Source organism: Vidua chalybeata, chromosome 24 (genome assembly GCF_026979565.1).
Source record: "Vidua chalybeata isolate OUT-0048 chromosome 24, bVidCha1 merged haplotype, whole genome shotgun sequence".
Lineage (NCBI taxonomy): Eukaryota > Metazoa > Chordata > Aves > Passeriformes > Viduidae > Vidua > Vidua chalybeata.
In genome coordinates this window covers 701,510-725,989 of record NC_071553.1, presented here as the reverse complement: position 1 = coordinate 725,989, position 24,480 = coordinate 701,510, and the positions used below count along the sequence as shown (strand labels likewise).

Genomic DNA, 24,480 nt, shown 5'->3' with positions numbered 1-24,480 from the left:
CAGCTCTTGGATGTAAATCTGTGCCTCTTCCTGCACTGTGTGGGTCCAGCCCCATGGGGGTGTGGGAAGCTGCCACGGCTCTGCTGGAATTGGCATCTGCACAGTCTCCTCATGGTGAGGGTGTCTCTCCTTTGCAGCTGGGATAAATTTCCATCCCATCATTGCTCTGGTCAGATTTATGTCTTGGTCATTCCCTGCAGCATTTCCCTTCCCTGAGGGCTTGCAGGGCTCTTCCCTCGTGCCTTGATTAATATCTCTTAATTCATCTGCCAATTTCTCCCAATTCCCCACCAGCAGCTGGCTGGGGCCATGCCCATGGGGCTCATTTTGCCATTCAAGTCGTGCTCAGGAACTGCCAGACTTTGCCCAGCCTGGTTGTTCCTTCTCCATGCTCACCCCTCAGGCAGAGGCACAGCAGAGGAGGGGGCATGCAAGTCACCTCACTTAGGCTTTGCACCCAGATTAACAGGGCTTAGCCCTGGGTTAGGACTGGTTTCTGCTCCTCTTGGCCCTGCATCTCCCTGGAGTCTGGGACCTCTTAACCCTAGGAAAGGTGGCAAGGAGCCACATGCCTGTGGGTACCCCTGGGGGCTGTTCATTAGGGGCCATAGAACTGGAAAGCATTTTCCCTGCTTAATTATAGGGATGAGGCTCGTGTCCAACTCAACCCAAGGAGAGCAGGGGCTGGAATGGTCCCTCACTCTGTGCCTTTTGCTCCACCAGCCTTGTTTTTGTGGGATGGGATGTCCTCAGTGCAGTTATCCCATGAATCCACAGTTACCCTGGTCATCCACATCCCAACAGCCAGGATGGAGTGTGAACAACTCCCAAAGCTTCAGGACAGTGTTACACATCCACAACAGGTTTTATCCCACTTGAGGATCCAATCTGTGAAGGGAGGGGAGAACACCAGCTGTGGGACAGCCCTGTCCTATGTCCCCTGAGAGCTGGCTCTCAGCATCACACAGGATGCACAGTGAGGGGCTGCTGCTTTTGCCAGAGCCTCTCTATTTTTAGAGAATTTTTTGTGTCAAACTTCCCCTCAGCTGATGAGCCAATGTCATCCAAAGAGCAGAGTTCTGATTCCCCCGTCCTGGCAGTGTCTGGTGTGACAAAGGCACCTCTTCACAAGTGTCACCTTTCATCAGGGCAGGTCCCTGCAGTGCCTTTGAGCTGTAGGGCACAAGAGCTTTCATCCCAGCCCAAAGGGCCAGAACAGGCTGCTCTGGCCCATGCCGGTGTGCGGGTCCTTTTTATCTGTGTGTGTGGGGAGAGCTTGAAGGGGAAGTGACACAGAATCACAGCTGGTTTGGGCTGGAAGGGACCTTAAAGCTCATCCAGTCCCACCCCCTGTCACCGGCAGGGACACCTGCCACTATTCCAGCTTGCTCCAAGGCTTGTCCAACCTGGCCTTGGAAGCTTCCAGGGATGGGGCAGCCACAGCTTCAGATGCATCCACAGACTCAGAATATTCAGACTTATCCTTGAGCGGGGCCTGCCCCAGAAGCACCACTAGCATTCCTCACCCTGGACCTGCCACATTGTGTTTTGCTGCTCAGCTCGAGCCCTGCCCATGGTTGTCCCCTGGCACAGATGGTGACTGGGGTGGGCAGGTCCCCACAGTGGCTGGGGTGGCAGTGTCACACTCACCCTTGCTGCTGGGGACCCTCACCTGGCTGCAGAGGGCTGAAGTTCCCCCAGAGGACTGTGAATCCCCTTGTCTGGGATGGTTTAGGGAAGGTGGGGCTGTGGGTTCCAGCATCACCCCTGGGCTGGGTTCTCAGCTTGCTTTAATCCAGCCTTTAGATTGCCCAAATGTCAGCTCTGCCTCTCCCCTCCAGCCTCTCATCTGTGCTGCTTGTGCTTGGGCAGGAATTTGAGGATGCTGCTGCCTCCATCCCCTGGGAGAGCTTTGACCAAGGGAAGATGTGCTGGAGTTCAGCTGTCATTGAACAGCTGGGCCCAGCACATCTGTCTAGAGGAGGGAGGAACATTAATCCAATCATTCAACTCATTTGTTGCTTTGACTTCCTGCCAGGTTTGGGCCAAACTCAGCTTGGAGCCTGATTTTCTGCAAATTCCTTGATGCTGGGGAACAGTGGGGCCACAGGGGCCCTGGGCAGCCAGGAGTTCCACAGAGGACTGGAGTTCCACATCCTGGCCCAGGATGTGTGAATGCCAAAGACAGTTGCAGGATTTTGGGTGCCAGGGTTGCTGTTTCCTGCAGCTTGGTACCATCCTGGATTTGGTGTAGTGGGCACAGGAGGTACAGCCTGGCACAGCCCATTCATGTGGGTGCTGATCCCACCTGGTGCAGCTCTGGAGGGTTTGATGGGGGGCAGAGGGGGCTGGGCAGGTCTCTGGGCATTTTGGGGGCAGCAGAAGGGATCTGATCTCTGTCCTCTCTGCTGCAGGTCACTGCTGGGTGTTTGAAGAACTGTGATGCTCAACGGAGACACGCTTCCACATCAGCAGTGACACCTCATCCAGCTTTAGGGAAAACAGCCCATCCTCACCAGAGCCCCCCTCAGCATGCCCAGGCAGCCCAAACATTCCCCAGACCCTCCCTGTGCTGCTCTTGGCTTGGGCTCTCCATTGGGACAAATCCTCAAGGATCGTTTTGTCCCGCTCTGAACAGCTCGTGGGTCACGGACGCTGCAGCCCCTTGGAAAGGCATCAGGGAGGTGACACGCAGGACCCCAGAGAGGTGACACACGGGACCCTGGAGAGGTGACACACGGGACCCCAGAGAGGACACACAGGACCCCAGAGGTGACACACGGGACCCAGGAGAGGTGACACACGGGACCCCAGAGAGGACACACGGGACCCAGGAGAGGTGGCAGCGGGAGCCGGCAGTGACAGCAGCGGGTGGAGCACTGGTGACTGCAAGGACCCTGTTGGTGCCCAGGACATTCCTGCTCCCTGCTGGAGTGATGCCAGCTGCTGCTTAGCACGAGGAGGAAGGGATGGGGAGTCCCCCTCCTTGAACACCCCACTGTCCCCTCCCGTGCTGGCTCCCTGGCTCCCGGGAGCCCGCAGTGATGTGACCTGTGCTCAGCACACCCCCAGCCCCGCCGGGACCCTCCCCCAGCCAGCCCAGCCATGATGTGCGAGGTGATGCCCACCATCAGCGAGGGGGACCCGCTGGGCCCCCCACAGGGCTCGGAGGCGGACGCTGACTTCGAGCAGCTGATGGTGAACATGCTGGACGAGAGGGACAAGCTGCTGGACACGCTGCGGGAGACGCGAGAGACGCTCGCTGTCACCCAGAGCCGCCTGCAGGAGACGCTCCGGGAGCGGGACCAGCTCCAGAGGCAGCTGAACTCGGCACTCCCACAGGTGAGGACCTGACCAGGCATGAGCAGAGCCTGCCCTGAGGCACACGAGGGGGATTGGATGTGAGGTTTAGCTCGTGGCCCTGGGATTGGTGTGGCAGTGGTGATGCTGCCGCGAGTGTTGCACTTCATGTCAACAGTAAATCCTGTCGGTTTCTCAGGCCAAGCCACAACCAGCTTGGACATCTCCCCTTCTCCTCTGTACCCTTGCTGGTGTCTGAGGAGGGGTAGGAGTGCAATCCCCCTGTCCACAGGGGAATGGATTTGGAGAAGAGGCAAAACCTCCCCAAGGACACCCCAGGGTGAGAGCAAGGCAGGTGCAGAGCCTCCGCTTCTCATGGGGACAGTCAGTCCGTGGGGGACAGCACCTGGGGAGCAGATCGCTCATTTTGGGCAGCAGATCTGGCTGGCTGCCTCCAGTCGACTTCTTGGGATGTCAGGAAGTGCTGAGCCCACACTGGCACTTTAGATGGGGACATTAACCATTAACCATCCATCACTCTCCTTCCCCACTGTGCAGAGCAGCCCCACTGCTGTCCCTTCCCTCGCCAGGGGGGCTCCTTTCCATCAGCCCCATTGCCCAGTGGGGCGATGGGACTTCTATGTCTCAATCTTGGTCCTGAGAGGAGACACTGGAGCCAGAGCTGGTGCAGGGTGGGGACTGGGACATCTCAGGGAGCAGAGGGGCAGAGGCCAGCAAGGCTGCCAGAGGTCTGTGCTCAGTGAGCAGCCCAGGGCTTGGGGCATCAGGGCTTGCCTTGGGGCTTCTGCTGGTGCTCTGCTCTTGTGCTCCTGCAGGACCCTCTCCAGGTACTCCAGAGGCCTGGTCTTGATTTCCACAAAGATATTCAGGCTAGAAGAGGGTGAGGTGGATGAGTCCAGTGTCACAGGGCTGTGCAGGATGAGTCTGAGCTGCCCACCATCCCTTTGGGGTCTTTTGGGATAGCACAGTGTCCCAGGGCACAGACTTGGGGTAACAGGGATTTTGGGGGGCTGTTGCTCTGCTCCACTGTGGGTATGGTGTGGAAGGAGCCCAACAGCCAAGGGAAACAGGAGACTTCAAATGTTGCATCTGTTCTAATTCTGCAGTGCTGAAACCTGAGATCCTCCTTGCCTGGGTGGTGGGGTTTGGAGCCCCTTGGAGAGATGGGAAATGGGTCAAAACTGGTGGCACGAGCTAGGACAGAGCTTGGGCTGTTGGCTGGCCAGCTCTCTGCATCCCTGCCTTGTCTGGACAGAGGAAAACAGCTTGGGAACAGGTGCTCCATACGCAGAGCTGAGCTGGTCCTGGCTCTGCCCAAGATGTTGAGAGCAAAACACCCAACAGTGCTTCTCAGGAGCTCCTGGGGTCCCTATGGATGAGTCTGCCTTCCTGAGAGAGTTGCTGAGACGTTCTCAGGTGTGGGGTGCATCCAGTCTCACCAACCCCTCCCTGTGCTGAGGGCTCAGTCCCTCTGCTCCCGCTCTGGAGAGAGCAAGCCGGGTCACCCTGTCGCTGTGCCCGCCCCACCACAGCATCCCGGATTAAGGGATGCGTGGATTTAGCCTCTGCTCCCGCTCCAGGGACGGGCCCTCGGAGCCCCGCGGGTGCTCGGAGCAATCTGGGTCAGCACACAGGGACGCGCTGGCAGCGCTGGACCCGCGCCCCACTGTGTGCCCTGCTGGGGCCGCCTTGGGCCCCTCCGGCCCCGGGATGTGACTGGGGCGGATCCCATGGGGAATTCCCCGGGAAGCTCCCGCGGTCCCTGTGCGGGTGGGGGGCTCCGCACCCGGGCACGATGACCCCCGGCGCCCCCCGTGCTCTCCCCCGGCCATGAGGGCTCGGCATGAACACGGGAAGCAAATCCAGAGGCGCTCACCTGCCCAATGGGATTAATCCCAGCATGTGCATGTACCAGGTAAGTGGGACCGGGACACGCGAGTCTCTCCCCAGGGCACTGGGCAGCATCCCATAGGTCTGTCCCATCCTCTTCCTCCTTCTCTGTGAGCTCTTTCACCCAGGAGCTTCCTGCAGTGTCTCAGACCCCATTGGGAATGGGATGCAAGCTGGATTTCTGAGAGAACCCCTTTTCTGAGGGCAGGATTGGGCACCCAGGCTCATCAGTAGTGTCTCCTGGGTGCAGCCAGGGTGGGGGATGCTCTGGTGAGGCTGGGATGGGTGGCAGCTAGGGACGTGGCACTCTGCACCCCCTCAGGGCACAGTGGCAGCTGGATGCTGCTGTGTCAGCATGGGATCCAAAGGGACAGGCTGGGAATGTGCATCTGGGGCAGGCAGGGGATGTGCCTGTCCAGGGCAAGCCCCTTTGCAGAGATGCTGCAGGGATGCTGCTGCCTGTAGCTCCCATTCCCCCTTGCCTGTGCTGCATGGCTGAGCCATCCCCACCCCCAATCCATGGGGGCATCCCTCAGCCCCCAAAAGGCAGAACTCCAGGGCGATTTTCTGGGGAGACTAAGCTGCCTTAATGCTTCTTACATGATTTATTTATTCATGTGAGAGTGCTGAATGTGACTTAATCGGGCTGAAAGCTCCAGCTCCAGCCCCCCTGTTCTGCAGGGAATTTGTGGCTGAGGACCGAGCCCTGAGCAGGTTCTGGGTGCCCTCAGCCATTCCCCAAGGCCCTGGCTTTGCTCCCAGCCCCTCAGCTCAGTTTCTCCTGGGGGCAGGTGCCACGAGGGGATGTGACACTCAGGGCTCCTGGTGTATCCAGATGTGTTCCCAGTTCCAGATCCTGTGTGGGATGGAGCTCCTCTCTGCTGCCATGGCTTGGAGGTTTGGCAGGAGTCCCTGTCCCCAGCTGTGTCAGGGGAAGAACACACTCAACAGGGCTGAGGGCTGTGGGCTGCCAATGGCCATACAAACCTCCTGCAGTTCCTCCTTCCATGGAGCTCTGCTGCACCTTTGCTGCCTTTTGGGCTGCCTGGAGAGCTGAGATCTGGCCTTTTTGGGGTGAGCAGACCCCCTAAAACTGCCCAAACTCCCTGGAGGTCCCCCAGGAGCTGGGGCAGGTCCTGACATCAAACAATCACATTTAACTTCAAAGTATATCTTGAGTTAACTTGCAAAGACCAGCAGGTAAATGGAAACCTCAGGAGCCCCAGGTGGGAGAAAACACTCAGCAGGTAAGACCCTTAAAACATCTCCAGATTTTGGGAAGGTTGGAGGGATCTGGCAGCTGTGTGGAACCACTGGAGCTGGTTGTGCTCTGACAAGACAAGGATGCTGAGATGCTGGATTCCTGCTTGCCTGGCTACACAATGCTCCTCCCTGAGCAATCCCAGGTGGAAATACACATCCTGATGAAGGGAGGACACTGATTCCCCATGGATGCTCTTGCAGAGCCCCAATGTTGTATCCAGGAGGTCCGGGAGGTGCCAGTGTCCAGCGCTGGGGGTGGGTGATGGTTGAAGCCCTGGGTTTACCCAGCAGGATTTAATCTGTGTAATCCCATGCTACAACTGCTGGGGTTGTGTTTATCCCCTCGTCTCTGATTTGGGGCTTTCTCTTCATTCTGCTCCACTCCTGGGACAGAAGGAGAAGTGGGGTGATGGGGCTGCCACACGGGCAGACGATGGATGGGACTCTCCATCTCGTGCCGAGTCAGCAGCGCTGATTTCCCAGCATGGGCATCCTTCCCACCCATCTCCTGCCGCTCATCAGGAGCAATCTTCTCTCCAATTAGGGGCTTTAAAATGCCGTTGATCCTACAGCTGGAACCCGTTTGTCCCCAGGCTCGGGTGTGTTGGAGCAGCAGCCGTGCTCCTGCCACAAACAGGGAATTTGGTTGGCTGTGGTGTGATCCCTCTGCATCCCTGTCTGTGCTGCAGACGGCACTGAGAGAGACACAAGAGGGCCCTGGGCTGAGGACTTTGGGATTTCAGCTTTTCCATGCTACAGGCCTTGGAGCCTTCTCCCCCTGAGCTTCCTAAGCCTCGCCGTGCTTTTCCAGCCATCTCATGCTGCTGGTTCCTGGCCTCCCTCCAGCTCTTCCCTGTGCCTTCTCCCCTGATGCAGCCAAGAAGGAAAACCCCAAACCCCCAACATGCCTGGTGATGACTAAAGATCTGAGTCCCAGTCCACAGCATCCCACTTCAACACCTTGTGTGGTGCTCCAGGTCTCCCTCCCTGCACCGAAAAACAGCATCTCTACATCCTGCTCCTTCCCTCCATCCTGCTTCCTCTCACCCCAGGACTTGGGGCCAAGCCCAGTCAGTCACAAGGTGGAGGTTTGGTTTTAATCCAAACTGGCCCCTTCCTGAACTGCTGGGCTTGCAGGGCTCCCAGGTACTCCCAGGCTGTGTCTCACTGTCCACCCTTGGACTGGAGATCAGGCACCTCTCCTTCACTTTCTAATCTGTTTATAGGTGTCCCTGCTTAGTCCCAGAGCTTATCAGAGCTGGGCAGGCGCCTCTGCCTTGCCTGGGAGACTCCTGGCCATGGTCAGGGCAGAGGAAAATCATCTGGATCCTCTTTACCTCCACCTCGCAGGGATGGAGGGCCATGTGGAGGGGCCTCCACACCTGTGGAGGAGGGTGGAGGCTGCACTCCACAGTGCGACACTGCAGCCGTGAGCTGGGGACAGCTTGTCACGGTCCCCAACTAGCCTGGTGCCCACCAGTGCCCCCAGAGCGAGGTGGCAGTGTTGGCATCTGGCACAGCCAGGGCTGAGGGAGGCGGCTGCAAGCTGGAGTGATTTATTCCTATTTTTTATTCCCAAGGCATCATACTCCAGCCCTGTGTACTTGGCTGACCTCGCTGCTGGCCTGACTCGCCGCAGGGCTGTTGCTATTTTTGATGTAAATGTTCATTTTTGCAGCCTTCCCCTGAGGGGGGACAGTGACCGAGGGCTCTTTGATTTGCCACGGGGTGCTCCAGGCCTGGCACAGGATGTGGGACACAGGGCACAGGATGCAGCCAGCACTCCTGTCGGGATGGAGGGCTTGGAGAGGAGCACCCTAGGGAAGGGCTGGCAGGAGCTCTGTGCTGTGCCCATCCCTGGCTGTGACCTGCTGACCGCCTGTGCGCCGGGCTAGCCGCAGCAGGGGCTGCCTCTCTCTCCAGAGGATTTGCTCCCTTTTAATCCCCTCTTTTGGGATGAAATCCTGATTGCAGGAGCATCTGTACAGCCTGGCCAACGAGGGAATGCAGGGAGAGGAGGCAGGGTGCTGGTGATGTCTGTCCCCAGCACTGGCCATCCCTGTCTTCTTGCTGCCTCCAATGCCTTGTCCCACTCCAGTGGGAAGAACATCCATGTCCCCTTCCAGCCACAGGGCAGAAGAGAGCCTTTGGATTCGCAGGGTCCTGCCCTGGTGCTGGAAAAGCACAGAGCTGATGAGTCCCCCACGTTTACAGCTGGGGCTGCTGGAAGACATTCCCGGGGCCATCCCGGCTGCCAGGATGCTTTTCCCAAGGTCCTGGAGCCCTGCTGCCTGTCTCTTGGCGTGTTGAGGGACTGGGGGACTGACAGATCCCTAAATCTGTGGCGATGCACGGGTATTGTAAAATGTAAGTGATCCCAGTGGGAAGAAATTATGATGTCCAACTCCAGTTCAGAAGGCTGGATGATTTCTTTATTATAACTATGCTATAATACATTAATATACTATATAAAGGAAGATACTAACATTACATACCTACTTTTCTAACTACCATATCTAACTAACTCACAACTCGTGACCCTCGCTGAGAGTCCAGACAGGTGGATTGGATTGGCCATCAGGCCCAAACAATCCTCACCAGAACCCAACCAAGCAATCACCCCAGGTAAACAATTCTCCAAACACATTCCACATGGGAAAAATAAGGAGCAGAAATAGAAATTGTTTTCTCTTTCTTTCTCTCTGTGCACCTCTATGAAAAATCCTGAGAGAGAGAGAAATGTGCTGCCACACATGGGCACCTCTCTGGCACATCTCCCTGCTGCTTTCTGCTCGCCGGCATTCCCAGCCCGGCTCTAATCCGCAGGGATGCTCGGGAGCTGCTGGCAGCGCTTGCATAACCCACGGAACGTGCACATGTGCCTGTGGCCGGGCTGCGCCCAGCCTGAGCCCGCCGGCTCCCAGTGGGATCCCAGTGGGATCCCAGCGCCAGGCAGAGCACGGCTCCGGGAGGGGCTGGGCTGGCACAGTGGGATCCCAGTGGAGCTGGATCTGCCGAGGGTTCCCTGTGCTCTGGGGGCTGTGGGATGGTCCCAAAGCAAGTATGGGATGGGACATGGCAGGGGTTATTGATGAGGTTTGGGCTGTTGTGACAGATTTCGGGGAGAACTGGTGGGGAGAAGGGTGATCTCAGGGCTGGAGGGATACCTGGGGAAAGGATGGGGTCAGGGGTGATCCCAGATTGCAGTGGTCCCTAAGAAGGGATGGGAAGAGGGAAAACTGAAGGGCTGGAGTGGTCACTGGGGAATGGATGGGGCAGGAAGGGGTCTGGGAAGGAACAGGGCACCTCAGGCCCTGGGGCAATGCCAGGGCAGGGATGTCAGAGCAGGGATGTGGAGCAGGGGTGTGGGGTGGCAGCTGCCTGAGGCAGGTGACAGGCAGGAAAGCAGCTGTTTATGGGGACAGTGATTCTTTCCCTTTCCCCTCACTGCGACCTGCTCAGATCCTGTCCTACTGTGGAGGTCTCAACTGCACCAGTGGCACCACCATCCCCACCAATCCCAGGCTACAAACCCCATCAGTGGGACAGGTTTGGCAGGGGAGAGAGAGGGAAAACCTGGCTGGGGCAAACAGATGTAAAAGCTCTGGATTTCTTGGAGCTTCTGCTGTCACAGGAGGTTTCACTTGGAGGTGAGCAGAGCATTTGGTTCAGCCTAAGCCTCAATGCTTTGCTTCAATTTGAAAGGGTTTTATTTGGTAAACCTGAAAATTAAAGTGAAAAAGAATTTCATGCTGTAAAGCAGCTCTCAGCCCCCTCTAGAAATTTGGTTTGTTAAAGCTCCATCAAATCCTTCTTGGCTTCTGAAATCCTTTGCCTTTTAAAATTCTTTCCAACAACACTGAACATGGTGTGAATTCATGGCACGTTCCCGCATTTGCATTTCTCACCCTAAGAAATCCCAGCTGCAAAACCTCACTTAGGCCTGGCACCACTGAAGAGACACTGGGAGCAATGGGAGGTGCTCCTGGGCTCACCTAGGTGCCTGGGTTTCATTTTTTATGGGAAAGGGAGCCTTCCTGTATCCGAGGGACTTCAAAATGAGTTTCCCTTCCCCTCCAACACAGCCACAAGTGTGATTGTGGTTTTCATCCCGTCTTGAGGGATGTGCTGGGTGTGCAGCATTCCTTTGGCATTGCTCTGGGCATGGCTCTTCCTTGCTGGCTGTCACATCCCTGGAGGAAGCGGTGGCAGCAGAAAGAGCTGGCACCTGGCCTATCTCCTGGTGTGCCCCACCCCTCCCAGCTGGGACTCGGGACCTGGGGGTGCCCCATATGCAGCTTGCTGGGGCTTCACATACTAGACTGAGGCAGCAACCTCTTTCTTTTGGAAGGAAGTTTTGGATGATTCCAGGTCCTGAGGCCATGGCAGAGGCTGGCTGAGGGCCAAGGGATTCATCCTGACTGGCTGTGGCTTTGTGGTGAGTTTTAGCCTGATGGGATGCTCCAAGGTGGGAGCTGCATCCAGGGGACAGTGGGAATGGGAACCTGCTGGTGGTCTTGACTGGGATGCTTTAAATGCCATCGACCACTTCTGCAGCTGTAGAGCAGTTTCTTGTGTCTTTGGACATCAAACCAAGCGGGATAAATCTTGAGCTTCTGTGTTCTCCTTGTCTAGAGCATGAGGGGAGTCAGGAATAAATCCCCTCATGGCCTGGCTGGGCCTCTCCACTGGTTTCTCCACATTCCCCACAGTGCTACCCTGGTTGGGTCTGGATGGGAGATGCTGTGCTGGAGGTCCAGCAGTGGGGCTGGAATGCTGACTCCATCCCATCCTCTGTCCCTGCTCTCCGCAGGAGTTCGCGACGCTGACGCGGGAGCTCAGCGCCTGCCGGGAGCAGCTCCTGGAGAGGGAGGAGGAGATCTCAGAGCTGAAAGCCGAGCGCAACAACACCCGGGTAAGCCTGGAGACCCTCTGGCAGGCCCTCAGTCCTGGGACTATGGGACCCCAGGGGCTGCTGGGCCCATCCTGGCAGTGACAGCCCCTCTCTCGTCCCCCTGCAGCTCCTGCTGGAGCACCTGGAGTGCCTGGTGTCACGGCATGAGCGCTCCCTCAGGATGACCGTGGTCAAGCGGCAGGCCCAGTCACCATCTGGGGTGTCCAGTGAGGTCGAGGTGCTCAAGGCACTCAAGTCACTCTTTGAGCATCACAAGGCACTGGATGAAAAGGTGGGAAAGCTGCTGGGACCTCTCCTGCTCAGGGCTCTTTCTCCCAGCCCTCCACTCCCTCCCTGCTACTTTTTGTTGTTAAGGTGACATGGGGGCCCTCAGCAGGAAATTCTTGGATATCCCAAACCTGCAATGAGGAGCTGCTAGTGCTGCCCAGTGTGTCCTCTGGGTTTGAGGCTGTTGGGGACAGGGAACTCTCCCAGGTCACTCTTGGGGTGGTGGCATTTGACACCCTGGGTCAGTCTTCACTGTTCCTCCTCATTCATTCACCTCAAGCATCTCCTTCCTCTGCTAGGAGACTTCTCCAGGTTATTCTTGCCCTAGATCTCCAAGAATTGGCCCAGCTTGTTGTCTCCAACACAATTTCACACCCCCCCCCGCCTGCCGTGATGGGCTGGATGATCCTGAACCTGTGAATCCACCTAAGCCTGGCTGTCAGCCCAACAAACAGGCCTGGGAGCATGCCTAAATCCTGGGCACCCTCATCCTGGATAAATAACAGCCTTTCCCATTGTTTCACTCACCTGCAGGTGAGAGAGCGCCTGCGAGCAGCCTTGGAGCGAGTGGCCACCTTGGAGGAGCAGCTTGTGGATGCCCATCGGCAGGTAAGATGTACCTGGGCACCAGCTGGGCTGGGAATGCTCCCCATTACCTTTGGGAGTTCATGTGGTATTTGCATTTGGTCAGGTTTGATGTAAGGCTTTTGTTCTAAAATTGCTGTTTATTTGAAGGTTTGTCTGTATATAAGGAACCTTGCAAAGATTCTGAAAACCGTTTGTCTCGCAGGTGACATTTCCCTGTTGTTTGCTGTTTGGAATTCATGTCACTGACAAAACCAGTCTGAATCTGAATCATTCCAGGGGGCTGAGGGTGACGTGGGATTTGCCCTGATTTGGCAGAGACCCAAACCACACTGCTTCAAGCACCTCATCTTGCATCCCCCTTCTTCTTCCCTGCTGGAGTCCTGGGGTTGGGACTTCGCTGTCCCCAACCTCCAGCCATTGTCATCTCAGAATCCCAGACTCATTTGGGTGGGAAGGAACCTTAAAGCTCATCCAGTCCCACCCCCTGCCATGGGCAGGTACACCTTCCACTATCCCAGGGTAGCCCAAGCTCTCTCCAACCTGGCCTTGAACACTTCCAGTTCAAGGATAAAGTGTTCTTGAAGAGACATGAACTCTGTTTTCCTTCCTGGAGTTTGTGCCCAGCCACTACTCCCAAAAGGAAAGAGACATTCCTACAGCCTCTGCCAGACAAATTTTGCTCCTCTTTCCAGTTCCCAGGATAAGTCTCATGATATTTCGCAGGCCCCTCTCCTTTTAGGGACCATTCCCCATCCTCCCCTATCAGAGCAGGACACAGTGCCAGTGTTTATCCCCTACTCCTGCTGCACTGGGTTCAGAATCTGTCTGGCTGTAAACCAGTGAAATGATCTGGGAAGGAGCCCTGGGATCTAGGGCTCACCAGGAAAACCTCCCTCAGTGCTGAGCCTTCCCAGCACCTCTGTCTTTCTCTCTCTTAGAATCATGGAATCATTAAAGCTGGAAAAGCCTCCAATATTTGACCAAACATCCCCATGCCCACTGAGCTCTATTGTGAAGTTCCATGTCCACTTGTTTTTTGAACACTTCCAATGATGGTGACTCCATCACTGCCCTGGGTAGTTGTGCCAGGGCCTGACCACCCTTTCAGGGAAAAGTTTTTTCCTGATGTCCAACCTGACCCTCCCCTGGCACAGCTTGAGGCGATTTCTTCTTGTCCTGTCCCTTTGTTCCCTGGGAGCAGAGCCTGACTGCCCCCCACCCCAGCTGCCCCCTCCTGTCAGGGAGTTGTACAGAGCCAGAAGGGCCCCCCTGAGCCTCCTTTTGTCCAGGCTGAGCCCCCCCAGCTCCCTCAGCAACTCCTGGTTCTCCAGACCCTTGTCCAGCTCTTTCCCTTCCCTAAACACTCTCCAGCCCCTCGGTGTCCTTCCTGAACTGAGAGGCCCAGAGCTGCCCCCTGGATTCCAGGTGTGACCCCAGCAGTGCCAGCTCAGGGCTGTTCCTCACCCGCTCCTTCTGGTCCCCCCCAGCCACAAGCAGGACTCTGGCAGGAAGCTGGTGCAGCCCTGGCTGCAGCAGGACTGGCCTCGCCTGCTGCTGTGCCCCACTGCTGAGTCCCTGTTCCCGTGCAGGTGGCAGCCCTGCAGCAAGGCTCCAGCCGGGAGCCTGCGGCGGGCGAGCGCGATGAGAGGGAGCCCAAGGAGCCAGCACCGAAGCTTCCATGGAAGGTGAGAGCCCAGGAAACCCCTGCTCTGACCATGCTCAGTGAGGCTGTCATTTCTCCCCCCTGGTGCTGGCTCCAGGGTTCTGAGAACAGTTTTCCCTCTCCTCTGGGTCCAGCCCCATGGGAAATGCCCTTCCTGGTGGATACAGGCCATTTCTGAGCACTGAATTGGTGCTTGAATGCTCCAAGGAGTTCTACTTCCCAGAGATCACAGAATGGTTTGTACGGGAAGAGACCTTAAAGGCCATCTTGTTCCAACCCCCACCATGGGCAGGGACACCTTCTACCAGATGCTCTGGGAAGTCCTCAGCCGTCCCTATTCCATCATTCCTGTAAGAAGCCCCATCCCTGGCTTCTGTGGAGGCTGTTGATGGCAGTCCCAGAGCCCCCTATCTCCACTTGCATCCCTTCACCGAGTCCCTGCAGGGCCACATTCCCACTTAGAGTAGCTGCAGGCAGTGCCACAGCCTGGGAGCTTTGGAGCATCCTGAGATCCACCTCCCTCTCTGGTGCCTTGCAGCGTCTCTCCAATGGCTCCGTCCACCCAGACGACGAGGCCGGGCGGGTGGTGGAGCTGCAGGAGCTCCTGGAGAAGCAGAATTTTGAAGTGGTCCAGGCCAAGGAGCGAATCTCTGCCTTGGCTGCCAGCGTGGCTGAGCTGGAGGAGGATCTGGGCACTGCCAGGAAGGATCTGATCAAGTCTGAGGAGATGAGCAGCAAGTACCAGAGAGATCTCCGAGAGGTGAGTCCCTATCCCGCTGCACTGCCCAGCCTGGGGCAGAGACCTCACAGCTGCTTCCACTGGGCTGGGAAGGGGTTGGAACTCCCGTTGTGTGCAGATCATTCTCCAAAAGAGGCCACTGCCTTTGGGAAATTGTCCCCAAGTCCACCAGCAGGATTTCCCTGAAGTTACAGACAGGCTCTCAGGTGTGCTGCACACCTGGGGCAGTGACCTGTGTCCTCTCTAGAAGGTTTTCCTGTGATTGTTTGACTCTCCCTTGATCACTGTCCCATTCTGCTGTCCCTCATCCCTGTATCAAGGGGGGTTTTCACACCCCTTAGCCTTGGGGTGTCCCAGGCTTGAAGGAGCTGGATGGCCCTGCTATTCCCAAAATGCTGTCACAGAGCAGGATGTGACAGCCCCATCGCTTCCCCAGGCCCTGGCACAGAAGGAGGACATGGAGGAGAGGATCACCACGCTGGAGAAACGGTACCTGGCAGCCCAACGAGAGGCCACCTCCATCCACGACCTCAATGACAAACTGGAGAATGAGTTGGCCAACAAGGAGTCCCTGCACCGCCAGGTACTGAAACTGGGCCCTGAGTGTCCCCTCGCCCCGGGGACCTGGGGGGCAGAAGGGGCTGCCAGGGGGGACGTGCCAGGCAGTCATCCTGCTGTCCCTCAGTGCGAGGAGAAGGCACGGCACCTGCAGGAGCTGCTGGAGCTGGCGGAGCAGAAGCTGCAGCAGACAATGAGAAAGGCAGAGACGCTGCCCGAGGTGGAAGCAGAGCTGGCCCAGCGCATTGCTGCGCTCACCAAGGCAAGAGGCAGGGGTGGGGCCGGTGCTGGAGGGGCCGGACTGGAGCTGGAGGGGACGTCAGAGACCGGAGGGAACGGGAGGGAAGGGATTGAGACGGAGGGCAGTGCTTGGATCAGGGGAAGAGCTGGCTCTGGCTGCCCCCTGCAGCGATGGAGCCCCTGACAGCCCAAGGCATCCCATTCTCCTTCCCAGCTGTGGCCTCTCTGTCCCCTGCTGTCCCCACTGCTGCAGGGACAAGGCACTGCCTTTAAAGGACACCTCAATGTGTCCTGCACATGAGGGCTTTGCTTCTGTCCCTTGGCCCCTTTCTCCAAGGCGGGGATGGCCCTGTCGGTGTGGATGCCCTTTGGCTTGGGTGAGACCACTCTAAGATGAGGAGAAAGAGGAAGCACCAGGCTGGATTTTGGAGGGTGCAGGCCTGGAGGGAGGAATGGATGCGCCCATCCCTGCCCTTCCTGGGTTCTGGAATGGTGTTTAGTCCCTCCAAGCTCCTGTCACTGTGCCAGCAGGGCTGGTTTGGGCTCACAGGGAGCCCTGGCAGGGCTGCAGGCAGTGGGAGAGAGCCCTGCATCCCAGGAAGGACTCAGATGCAGAGATGGACACCAGGATGCAGCAGGGCCCTCATGGCTTTGGGGAGCATCATCTGAGAAGGCTGCTCTGCTTTTCCCAGGCAGAAGAGAGGCACGGGAGCATCGAGGAGCACCTCCGGCAGCTGGAGACTCAGCTGGAGGAGAAGAACCAGGAGCTGGCCAGGGTAAGTCCTGATCCTTGCCTTGGTGCCTGGGTACCTGGGCACACCTGGATTGCAGTTTTGGAGCAGGCTGAGAGAACAGCCTGGTTAATCCTTTCCCATCCAGGATCACTTAAACTTGAGCCACACAGGAGCTCATGGCAGCCTGCTGTGATTTCCCCTCTCCCAGGCATCCAAGGCTTGCTGTTAATATTCTACACCCACTCCTCTCAGCATCACACCTGGGGCAAGCTGGGACCTGAAAGGGTGGAAGGGGAGGTTTCAGCAGCTCTTCCCCCGAGCCTGAATCAGCAACATGAAAAGAGCAGGGAAGCTGAACTGCTGTACCCTGGGCTGCACAGTCTGTTCTTCAGCTTCTGTGCTTCTCAACCGGGGCTGGCTGTCCATGCAGGAGGCTGTGATGCCCATTTCTCAGGTCACCCAGGTGACATTACAGATGTGGCCCTGGGGAAGCCCCCAGATGTTTTGCCTTAAGACAGATATTTGAAAATCCAGAGGTTCAGTATCCAGTGGGGTCTGGAAGGTGCCCCCAGTGTGGGTATTCCTGGCACATACACAGGAGAAGCTTTCTTGAAGGGCAGGCAGGCATGGCCTCCTTAAATCCTTTTGTCTCCTGTTCACCCCTGGCTGGGAGGTGGCAGAGAGCAGCAGAGCCACCACAGAGGGTCCAATCAGTGCTGTGAGAGGTGGGCCTGGGGTGCCAGGTCTGACACTGCAGCAGGCACAGGATGGCAGGAGGGCACTGAGCCCCTCTGGATATGACACGGATGTCACTGTGTCTGTCCCAGGCCCGCCAGCGGGAGAAGATGAACGAGGAGCACAACAAGCGGCTCTCAGACACCGTGGATCGGCTGCTGAGCGAGTCCAACGAGCGGCTGCAGCTGCACCTCAAGGAGAGGATGGCAGCCTTGGAGGAGAAGGTACTGCCTGGGGCAGGGGTTCTCTGGGTTGAGGGGTCTGCAGCCCCTCTGTGCCTCATCCAGCCATGGCCTAGGGCTGGAAGTGCCTGTGCAGGGCTGGAGAAATGGTAACATGCAAGACATGGCTGTGCTGGGGCTGGTGGAGCACGGGGAACTGCTCTGGTCACCTCACCCAGGGAGACCCTCCCTCCCCACCACCTCCCCCCTCCCACAGCAGCAGGATTTATCCTGCTCCATTCCCTCACCACCCTGTGTCTCTGCCAGTGATGCCACCTGTGCCCAGCTGTCAGAGCAAATCCCAACTGCATTTTGCAGGAAAAAACGCAGTGTTCATCCTATCCCAGTGCCCATCCCCTCCACGTGCTGCCTTAAAACTTTCCTGCCCCCAGGTGCAGACTGATTTCCCTTCTCCAAGCCAGGGCAGTGTCCATGAACATCTCCCACCTGACTCCAGGGGAACTGGGATTCCTTGGAGGAACTGGCTGGAGCTGTGGCTGCTTCAGTGTGAATGGAATTAACTGGGAGCAGCTGGCTCCAAGCAAGGATCCACCCAGAGTGCCACTGGGAGGTCAGGCCTAGGTGATTCAGCTCTCTCGGGGTTCCTGCCCTCAGCAATTCAGAGCACACAGGTGCATCACCCACCTGATGCCTCCAGGGCTGGCTCTGCCCCCACCCCCGTTGCTCTGCTCCTCCTGTCCTCGACCAAATGTGGTTATGCCAGCATGTCCAGTTGTTCAGCAGATTTGTCTGGATAAAGAGCAGGACCCAACCTGCGGGGATGAGTCCAAATCCCACCCCAGCCAGCAACAGGGACCGGAGTGTGACACATTTTGAAGGGCATTGCCTGCTCCCCAGTGGGGAGTGCTGGTGCCAGCACTTGCCCACCCTGAGAGTTTATCCACGTCTTTCATGCACAAAAAAGATCCTGTTTGGCTGCCAGCACTTAGCAAAAACGAGCACTGGTTCAGGCAGTTATAAACTCACCGGGGAGTTTAGACAGATAGTAGGAAAAAAAAAATTGAAGGAAGTAATTATAGCATTGGAATAGACTGCCCAGGACAGTGGTGGAGTCACCATCCCTGGAAGAGTTCCAAAAACATGGATGTGACACTTGGGGTCATGGTTAACTATGAACACAGCAGTGCTGGGGGGAATGGTTGGGCTCAATCTTAGAGGGCTCTCCAATTTTAACAATTCCATGATTCTGTGATTCTATAAACACATCTCCTTTCCCCCCTGCCTACTCCCTAGCTTAGGTGTAAGGGACATTTTCCCTTTGATCTAGCTGCTCGAGGAGTTGTTCTTCTCTCAAACATATTTCCTAATCTTCAAGCCCTGTCCACCAAATCCCTCATCGCCCTCCATAGCCATGCCCAGCCCCAGAGCGGGGCAGGAGTTGAGCTGTGGCCACGCTGCTTGAGAGGCAGGAGCTTTGCAGAGGAGACCTGTGCACAGGGAGGTGAGGAATAGCCCAGGGAGCCTTTTCCAGGTGTTCACTACACAGGGATTCCACACTGGCCATTCCTGGGAGGCCACATGGCCGTTTCCTAAATGGTCTCTCTTTTTCTTTCCTGTTTTTGTTCCCTTTTATTTTAATTTTGGTTTTTCTTAAAGAATACATTGTTACAAGAGCTGGAAAATACCCAAAAGCAGATAGAGGAACACCAGCATGACAAGGTAAATGCGGCTACAGGGACCTGACCCAGTGATGGCATTGCCTCACTCCCAACCCCTGGCTAGGGGCACTTGCTTCTCCAAAAATGCCCCAGTTTGGGGGGAGCTAGGATCCCAGAGCACCCTGCAGCAGGAGGCCACACACTCACCCAGGCAGCAGCTGGATGGAAGCTGCCACCCCCCTCCCCAGAGAGCCCTGGGTCAGTTCCCTACCATCCATGTTCCTGTCACACTCCTCCATCCCTGACCCACTGGGTGCAGTGGTGAGACCAGGCTGGCTTCACCCGTGCCTAGGGGAGGGCTCAGGCAGCCACATCCCCTCAGCCCTGAGGCTTTCTCAGACTGGGGGGGATGTGCTCTGTGCCTAGCTTGCAGAGGCCCCGTAGGTCTTCGCACCCTGCGCTCAGATAAAGCATCTCAGTAGCATCTGCATGAGCCCCTAGTGGCCTTGCTAGAAAGCTGGAGGGATGTGGCTTTTTGGAGCAATGGGAGCTTGTGGGATGTGCTGCATGCCTCATGCATGGTTTGGGGGATCAGGGGAGCTACTTTTCCCCTTGCCTGCAGGGAGGATGTGTGCTTATTTATTGTGCTTCCCAGCCATTGCTGCTCAGGTCTGGGCAGGGAAGATCTCGGGGACTCACATGACACTGCTGGCACTTTTCCCACCCTGGTTCAGCCTGTTTGTCCCCCATACTGGATCCTGCTGTGCCTGGGAGATCCCTTCTCCCCTCCCTCCCTGTCCATCTGCAGTCTCCCCCTGGCATCTACCAGCACTGGGTGCAGGCGCAGCTTCCCTGTGGGGATGGGGCTGGGAGCAGGAGGGACAGGGCCAGCAGCAGGTTTGGCTGGAGGGTCCCTCACTGCCAGTCCCTTGCCAAGGGAACACACACATGCAGTCTGGAGAACAGCCAGAGCATCCAAATGGGACCTGTTTTCCTTCATCTCCCAAAGCAGCACACCTGTCTGTCCAGTGTCTGTCTGTCCTGATCCTCCCTCCTCAGCACCCTCATTCCCTGTGCCTGCATGAGCTTTACTGATGTGTCCAAGATGCTTTAAACCTGGGATAGGGATCTGTAAAGGGAATGTAAACCTGGTAGTAGCCAAGGATGTGGATTGCCCCACACCTGGCAGCTCTCCAGAGCAAACCCAACCCTTGCCTGTCTCATCCCCCCACACAGCGGCGTTTATCCGATGAGATCGACAAGCTGAGGCTGGAGGTGGATCAGCTCAAGACCAGGAGTGGAACGTTTGTGGAGAGTGTGCACACCAGGTAAGTGCCAGGGCAAACCCCTGCAGCCCTGGCTTTGGGGCAGTTTGCTCTGGAGGCCCCAAAGTGGTGCTGGCTTTGGGTGTTTCTGGTGCCCCCAAGCTTCAGTGCTGGGCTGCAGGGTCCTCACAGCAGGGTCAGCTCCAGCTGTGCTGTCCCACCATGGATCTGTCCTGGGGTGGGACATGGACTCTTGAGAACAGCCCAGCCCAACTGAAAATGGCCCCAAATTTGCTCTTGTTTTTCTGCACAAGTGGCTTAGGACTTATTTTGCTCTGAAAGCTGGATATTCACCAAAGGACTTTTCCCCTGTGGAGTACAGGGGACAGGCTGGGGCAAAAGGAGGAATTGCTTTGGAGCTGTTGCAGGCAAAGGAGAATGAAGCCCCTCTTTCTCCAATGCAATGGTCCTCTCACACCCTTTCATTTAAAGTCAGCTGGGACATGGGGATGTCCCAGCCCAGGGCACCAGGAGCAGAGGTGAGTCCATCAGGTCTCAGCCTCCAGCACTGACCAGGATAGTCAGAGCTGCTCCAGGAAAACGGAGGTGGAAAAGGAGGGTGACAGCACAACAACCCCACCTGGGACACCACACTCTGCCCTGAGCACTTCCAGTGTGGGTTCAAGGCATCAAGGGGTCAGTGGGAGCAACCAGTGAAGAAAATTCCCCTCTTAGCAAGGCTGGAAAAGATGGGGAGGAGCTGGTATAACCACCCTTGGACCTGTCAGCAGAAAGGAGAAGAAGGCCTGGAGACCCTGTGTCTGTCATGGATAGCAAAAATGGGGAGGGTGAGGAGGAACCTGTGAGGATGAAGGAGAGCTGAGTGCTGGAGCAGAGTCTGGAGCATGTGTGGCACCTCTTTGCATGGGTCTGTAAGAGCAGGATGGACAATTCAGTGATTTTTTATATTTCTCAGGTGAAAAATCAGCAGAAATCTTGAGTTGCAGAATGATCCCCCAGCTGAAATGTCAGCTTTTGTCTAAAGTGTTTTTATCTGGTTTTAGCTGGGCAACAGCTTGTCAGCAGCTCTGAAATCCCTGGAACTTGGGTTGTGCCTTTGTCTGACACACCAGGCCGGCCCAGCCATGCTGCTCATGGTGCTGATTTTGTCTCCAGGCCTGTATCTGCCTGACCTCCAGGCCTGACCTGATTCTGTATCCAGGCCTTCAAACCAGGCCCACCATGGTGGAAAACCATGATCTGCCTGGGGCTGCTGCTTTTGTCATCTTAAATTCACCTTAAACTAAACAAACCTCAAGTCTCCGGTGGCACTGTATGTGGGGAGTAATCATGCTGTGCCCAGGACTGTGCCTTGCTCAGCTCCATGGTTGAGTCTTCAGGGCCAAGAGGAACAACCAGGCAAAGTGGAGACATGGAATGAGCACCACAAGTGGCTCAAAATGTCCTCCTGTCAAGCTGCTGCCTTGCTCTGCCTGGAATGGGACTGGTCCCAAGCACCAGCCCTGGCAAGGAGGAGGAGGGTGAAGAAGTCCCAGCTGGTTCCTGCTGGGAGGTCCCAACAATGCTCATGTCCTCACACCTGGAAGATGTTTCAGGTGGAATTTTATTCATTGAAATCACAGAATCATTAAGGTTGAAAAAGTCCTCCAAGGTCATCAAGTCCAACCTTCACCCAAATACCAGCATTTCCACTAAATCACATCACAAAGTGCCTCATCTACCATTTTTTGAACACTTCCAGGGGTGGGAACTCCACCACTGCCCTGGGCAGCCTGTGCCAGGGCCTGACCACCCTTTCCACTAAAATTTTTCCCAATATCCAACCTGAACCTTCTCTTGAGGCAATTTCCCCTCATCCTGTCACTCACTGCCTGGGAAAAGAGACCAACCCTCATCAGGGTATTTTCTCATGAAAATGTTGGAATAAATATAAAAAGGACAAGAGCTCCCTGGCTGGCTCCTGCTGGGAACAGGTGGATGGGGAAGACACAAGCTGTGCTGGGCCATTCCAGCTGCTCTGGAGAGGGAGGGGCAGGAGGGGCCTGTTCAGCCCTGGCTGCACAGCAGCCCCCCAGTGCAGGGGCTTTTGGGCAGAATTGGCTGGATGTCCCGATGGGTGCACAGAGAAGGGGGAGAGAGCAGCAGGGGATGGCCCAGGGCTGAACTTCTGACAGTCTGAGAAAATTGGGAGTCTCCTGAGGTCAGAGATCATCAGAGGCTGCAGATTCCTCAGAAGGGGCAGCTCCAATCTTTGATCTCTGTGAGCAGGGATAGGACCCAGGGAGCAACTGGGGCTGTGCCAGGGGAGGGTCAGGCTGGATATCAGGAAAGGCTCTTCCCCAGAGGGTGTTGGCACTGCCCAGGCTCCCCAGGGAATGGGCACGGCCCCGAGGCTGCCAGAGCTCCAGGAGTGTTTGGACAGCGCTGCCAGGGATGCCCAGGGTGGGATTGTTGGGGTGTCTGTGCGGGGCCAGGAGATGGACTTGATGGTTGTGGGTCCCTTCCAGCTCAGGAGATTCTGTGATTCAATGATTCTGTGAGTGATTCTGTGAGTGCATTTCCAGGTCCCCTGTGGGGGAATGGGGCACCTTTTTCCAGAGCCTGGTTTTGCATCCTTTCATACCGAACAGGCAAACATCGCTGGGATGGGCATCCTGCAGTGGTCTCCTCCTCTTCCTCCTGCTCCTCTGCCTCCTCTGTCCCAAGAAGCCTGGGCTGCAAGGGGAGCATCCTGAGGGTGAGGGTGTCCTGCAGAGAGCAATGTCCCCCACAGGGCTCTTTCTTCCCAGGTCCCACATGGGCAGTGCCACTGACCTGCGCTTCCCACTGGGAGCTGTGGTCCACGCCCCGGCCGAGCCCTTCGGAGCAGCTCCGGGGCTGCCCCGGGCACAGAAGGGACGATTCAGTGCCCGGAGAGAGGAGCCAGCCAAGGTAAACCCTGTGCACCCCAAACGCTAGGGTCTGCTCCTGCCCTGCATCCTGGGGTTAGGCTCAGATCTGGAGACATGGGGCAGTTTCCTTCCCCTGGTGCATGGATGGGGGAACATCGAAAGGGTTTATCGATGGGGTCCCATTGAGATAGAATTCCTGCATGGAGATCACCAGTCTGGCTTTTGGAGACATGGGAATGCTGTGTAGGACTGTGGCCCTTGTTCCCCTAGGACTGGGAGCAGGCCCAGGCAGGTGGGGTCCTGGCCACGGGGCCTCACGCCTTCGACAGCGACCCCGACATCTCCGATGTGGACGAGGATGACCGCGAGACGCTGTTCAGCTCCATGGATGTGCTCTCTCCTGGTGGGCACTCAGATGCCCAGACATTGGCCATGATGCTTCAGGAGCAGCTGGATGCCATCAATGAAGAGATCAGGTATGACTATGGCCAAAACCCACCACCGCCTTGTGCAGAAATGGCTCCAGGGGGACAACAAATAGCTAGGAGGCTCTGCTGGCCTAAAATTGGGCGATTGGTGTGGCCCCAGGACATCCAGCCACAGGGCTTGGTCCTTCCTGCCATGTCTCCCTGTCCCCCGGCTGCACCAGTGCTGGCTCAGAGGGTCATTATTTCAAACGATCATTATTTCATAAAAAGTCCTCCATGGACATTAAAAGGAATCAGGGTGTGTCTCAGCTCTGGTTTTCATGGATCCTGATGGATCTTGCTGCCATTCCTGGAGACTGGGGGTTGAGGCAGAGGACCAAGGTGCATTTCCCCAGGAGAGAGGTCCTGTGTCCCTGGGAAGGTGGGGAGCCAGGAGCTCTGAGCCCTGCTGGTCCCCCAGGATGATCCAGGAGGAGAAGGAGTCCACAGAGCTCCGTGCAGAGGAGCTGGAGACGCGGGTCACAAGCGGCAGCATGGAGGGCCTGAACCTCACCCAGCTGTGCAAGAGGGCCTCCATCCCCACCTCGCTGACGGCCCTGTCCCTGGCCAGCTCGTCCCCGCCGCTCAGCGGCCGCTCCACGCCCAAGCTCAGCTCCCGCAGCGCTGCGCAGGACCTGGACCGCATGGGGATCATGACATTGGTGAGGAGCCGGGAGGGGCCGGGGCTGCTGGGGCTCCGGCTGTGAGGTGGGAGCGATGCCCAGTGTCCACACGGGCCTGTGGGGGGTGTGGGACAATGGGGTGCCCGTGTTTGCTGTCTCCAGGCTGGCAGCCTGGCCCCGGGACTGCTCTGGGGGGGTGCTCCATTAACTGCCCCCCTTTCTGTGTCTCTCTCGCTTTCCCCCTTGCAATCAGCCCAGCGACTTGAGGAAGCACCGGAGGAAACTGCTAGTGAGTGGCTCCCATCCCGTTGGTTTTTGTCCAAGCCCTTTTTCCAGCCTGCTCCTGGCTTTGTCCACACCAGGTCAGGGTGCAGCAGGCGCGGGATGGAGCTGGGGACCCCAGGGATTCAGCAGGAGGATCATGGGGATCCCAAAAGGTGCTTGGACATGTTCCCGCTGG

The 24,480-nt window shown here is 57.0% G+C and overlaps 1 protein-coding gene across 4 annotated transcripts in view; it reads left to right on the top strand.

The window, feature by feature from the left end:
* Positions 1–24,480, top strand: part of PPFIA4 (PTPRF interacting protein alpha 4) — a 60,128-nt gene that overhangs the window by 22,367 nt on the left and 13,281 nt on the right. For 2 of the 4 annotated variants that reach the window (XM_053964032.1, XM_053964033.1), the window contains exons 2-17: positions 2,415–3,342; positions 11,288–11,389; positions 11,496–11,660; positions 12,191–12,265; positions 13,834–13,929; positions 14,446–14,667; positions 15,083–15,229; positions 15,332–15,466; positions 16,137–16,220; positions 17,006–17,137; positions 18,752–18,814; positions 19,990–20,081; positions 22,829–22,970; positions 23,201–23,406; positions 23,819–24,059; positions 24,274–24,309. In XM_053964032.1, coding sequence (XP_053820007.1) covers positions 3,106–3,342; positions 11,288–11,389; positions 11,496–11,660; positions 12,191–12,265; positions 13,834–13,929; positions 14,446–14,667; positions 15,083–15,229; positions 15,332–15,466; positions 16,137–16,220; positions 17,006–17,137; positions 18,752–18,814; positions 19,990–20,081; positions 22,829–22,970; positions 23,201–23,406; positions 23,819–24,059; positions 24,274–24,309 — 2,175 coding nt within the window. In that variant the 5' untranslated portion in view covers positions 2,415–3,105. The remainder of the gene's footprint in view (positions 1–2,414; positions 3,343–11,287; positions 11,390–11,495; positions 11,661–12,190; positions 12,266–13,833; positions 13,930–14,445; positions 14,668–15,082; positions 15,230–15,331; positions 15,467–16,136; positions 16,221–17,005; positions 17,138–18,751; positions 18,815–19,989; positions 20,082–22,828; positions 22,971–23,200; positions 23,407–23,818; positions 24,060–24,273; positions 24,310–24,480) is intronic. The other 2 variants (XM_053964035.1, XM_053964034.1) reach the window with 2 other exon arrangements.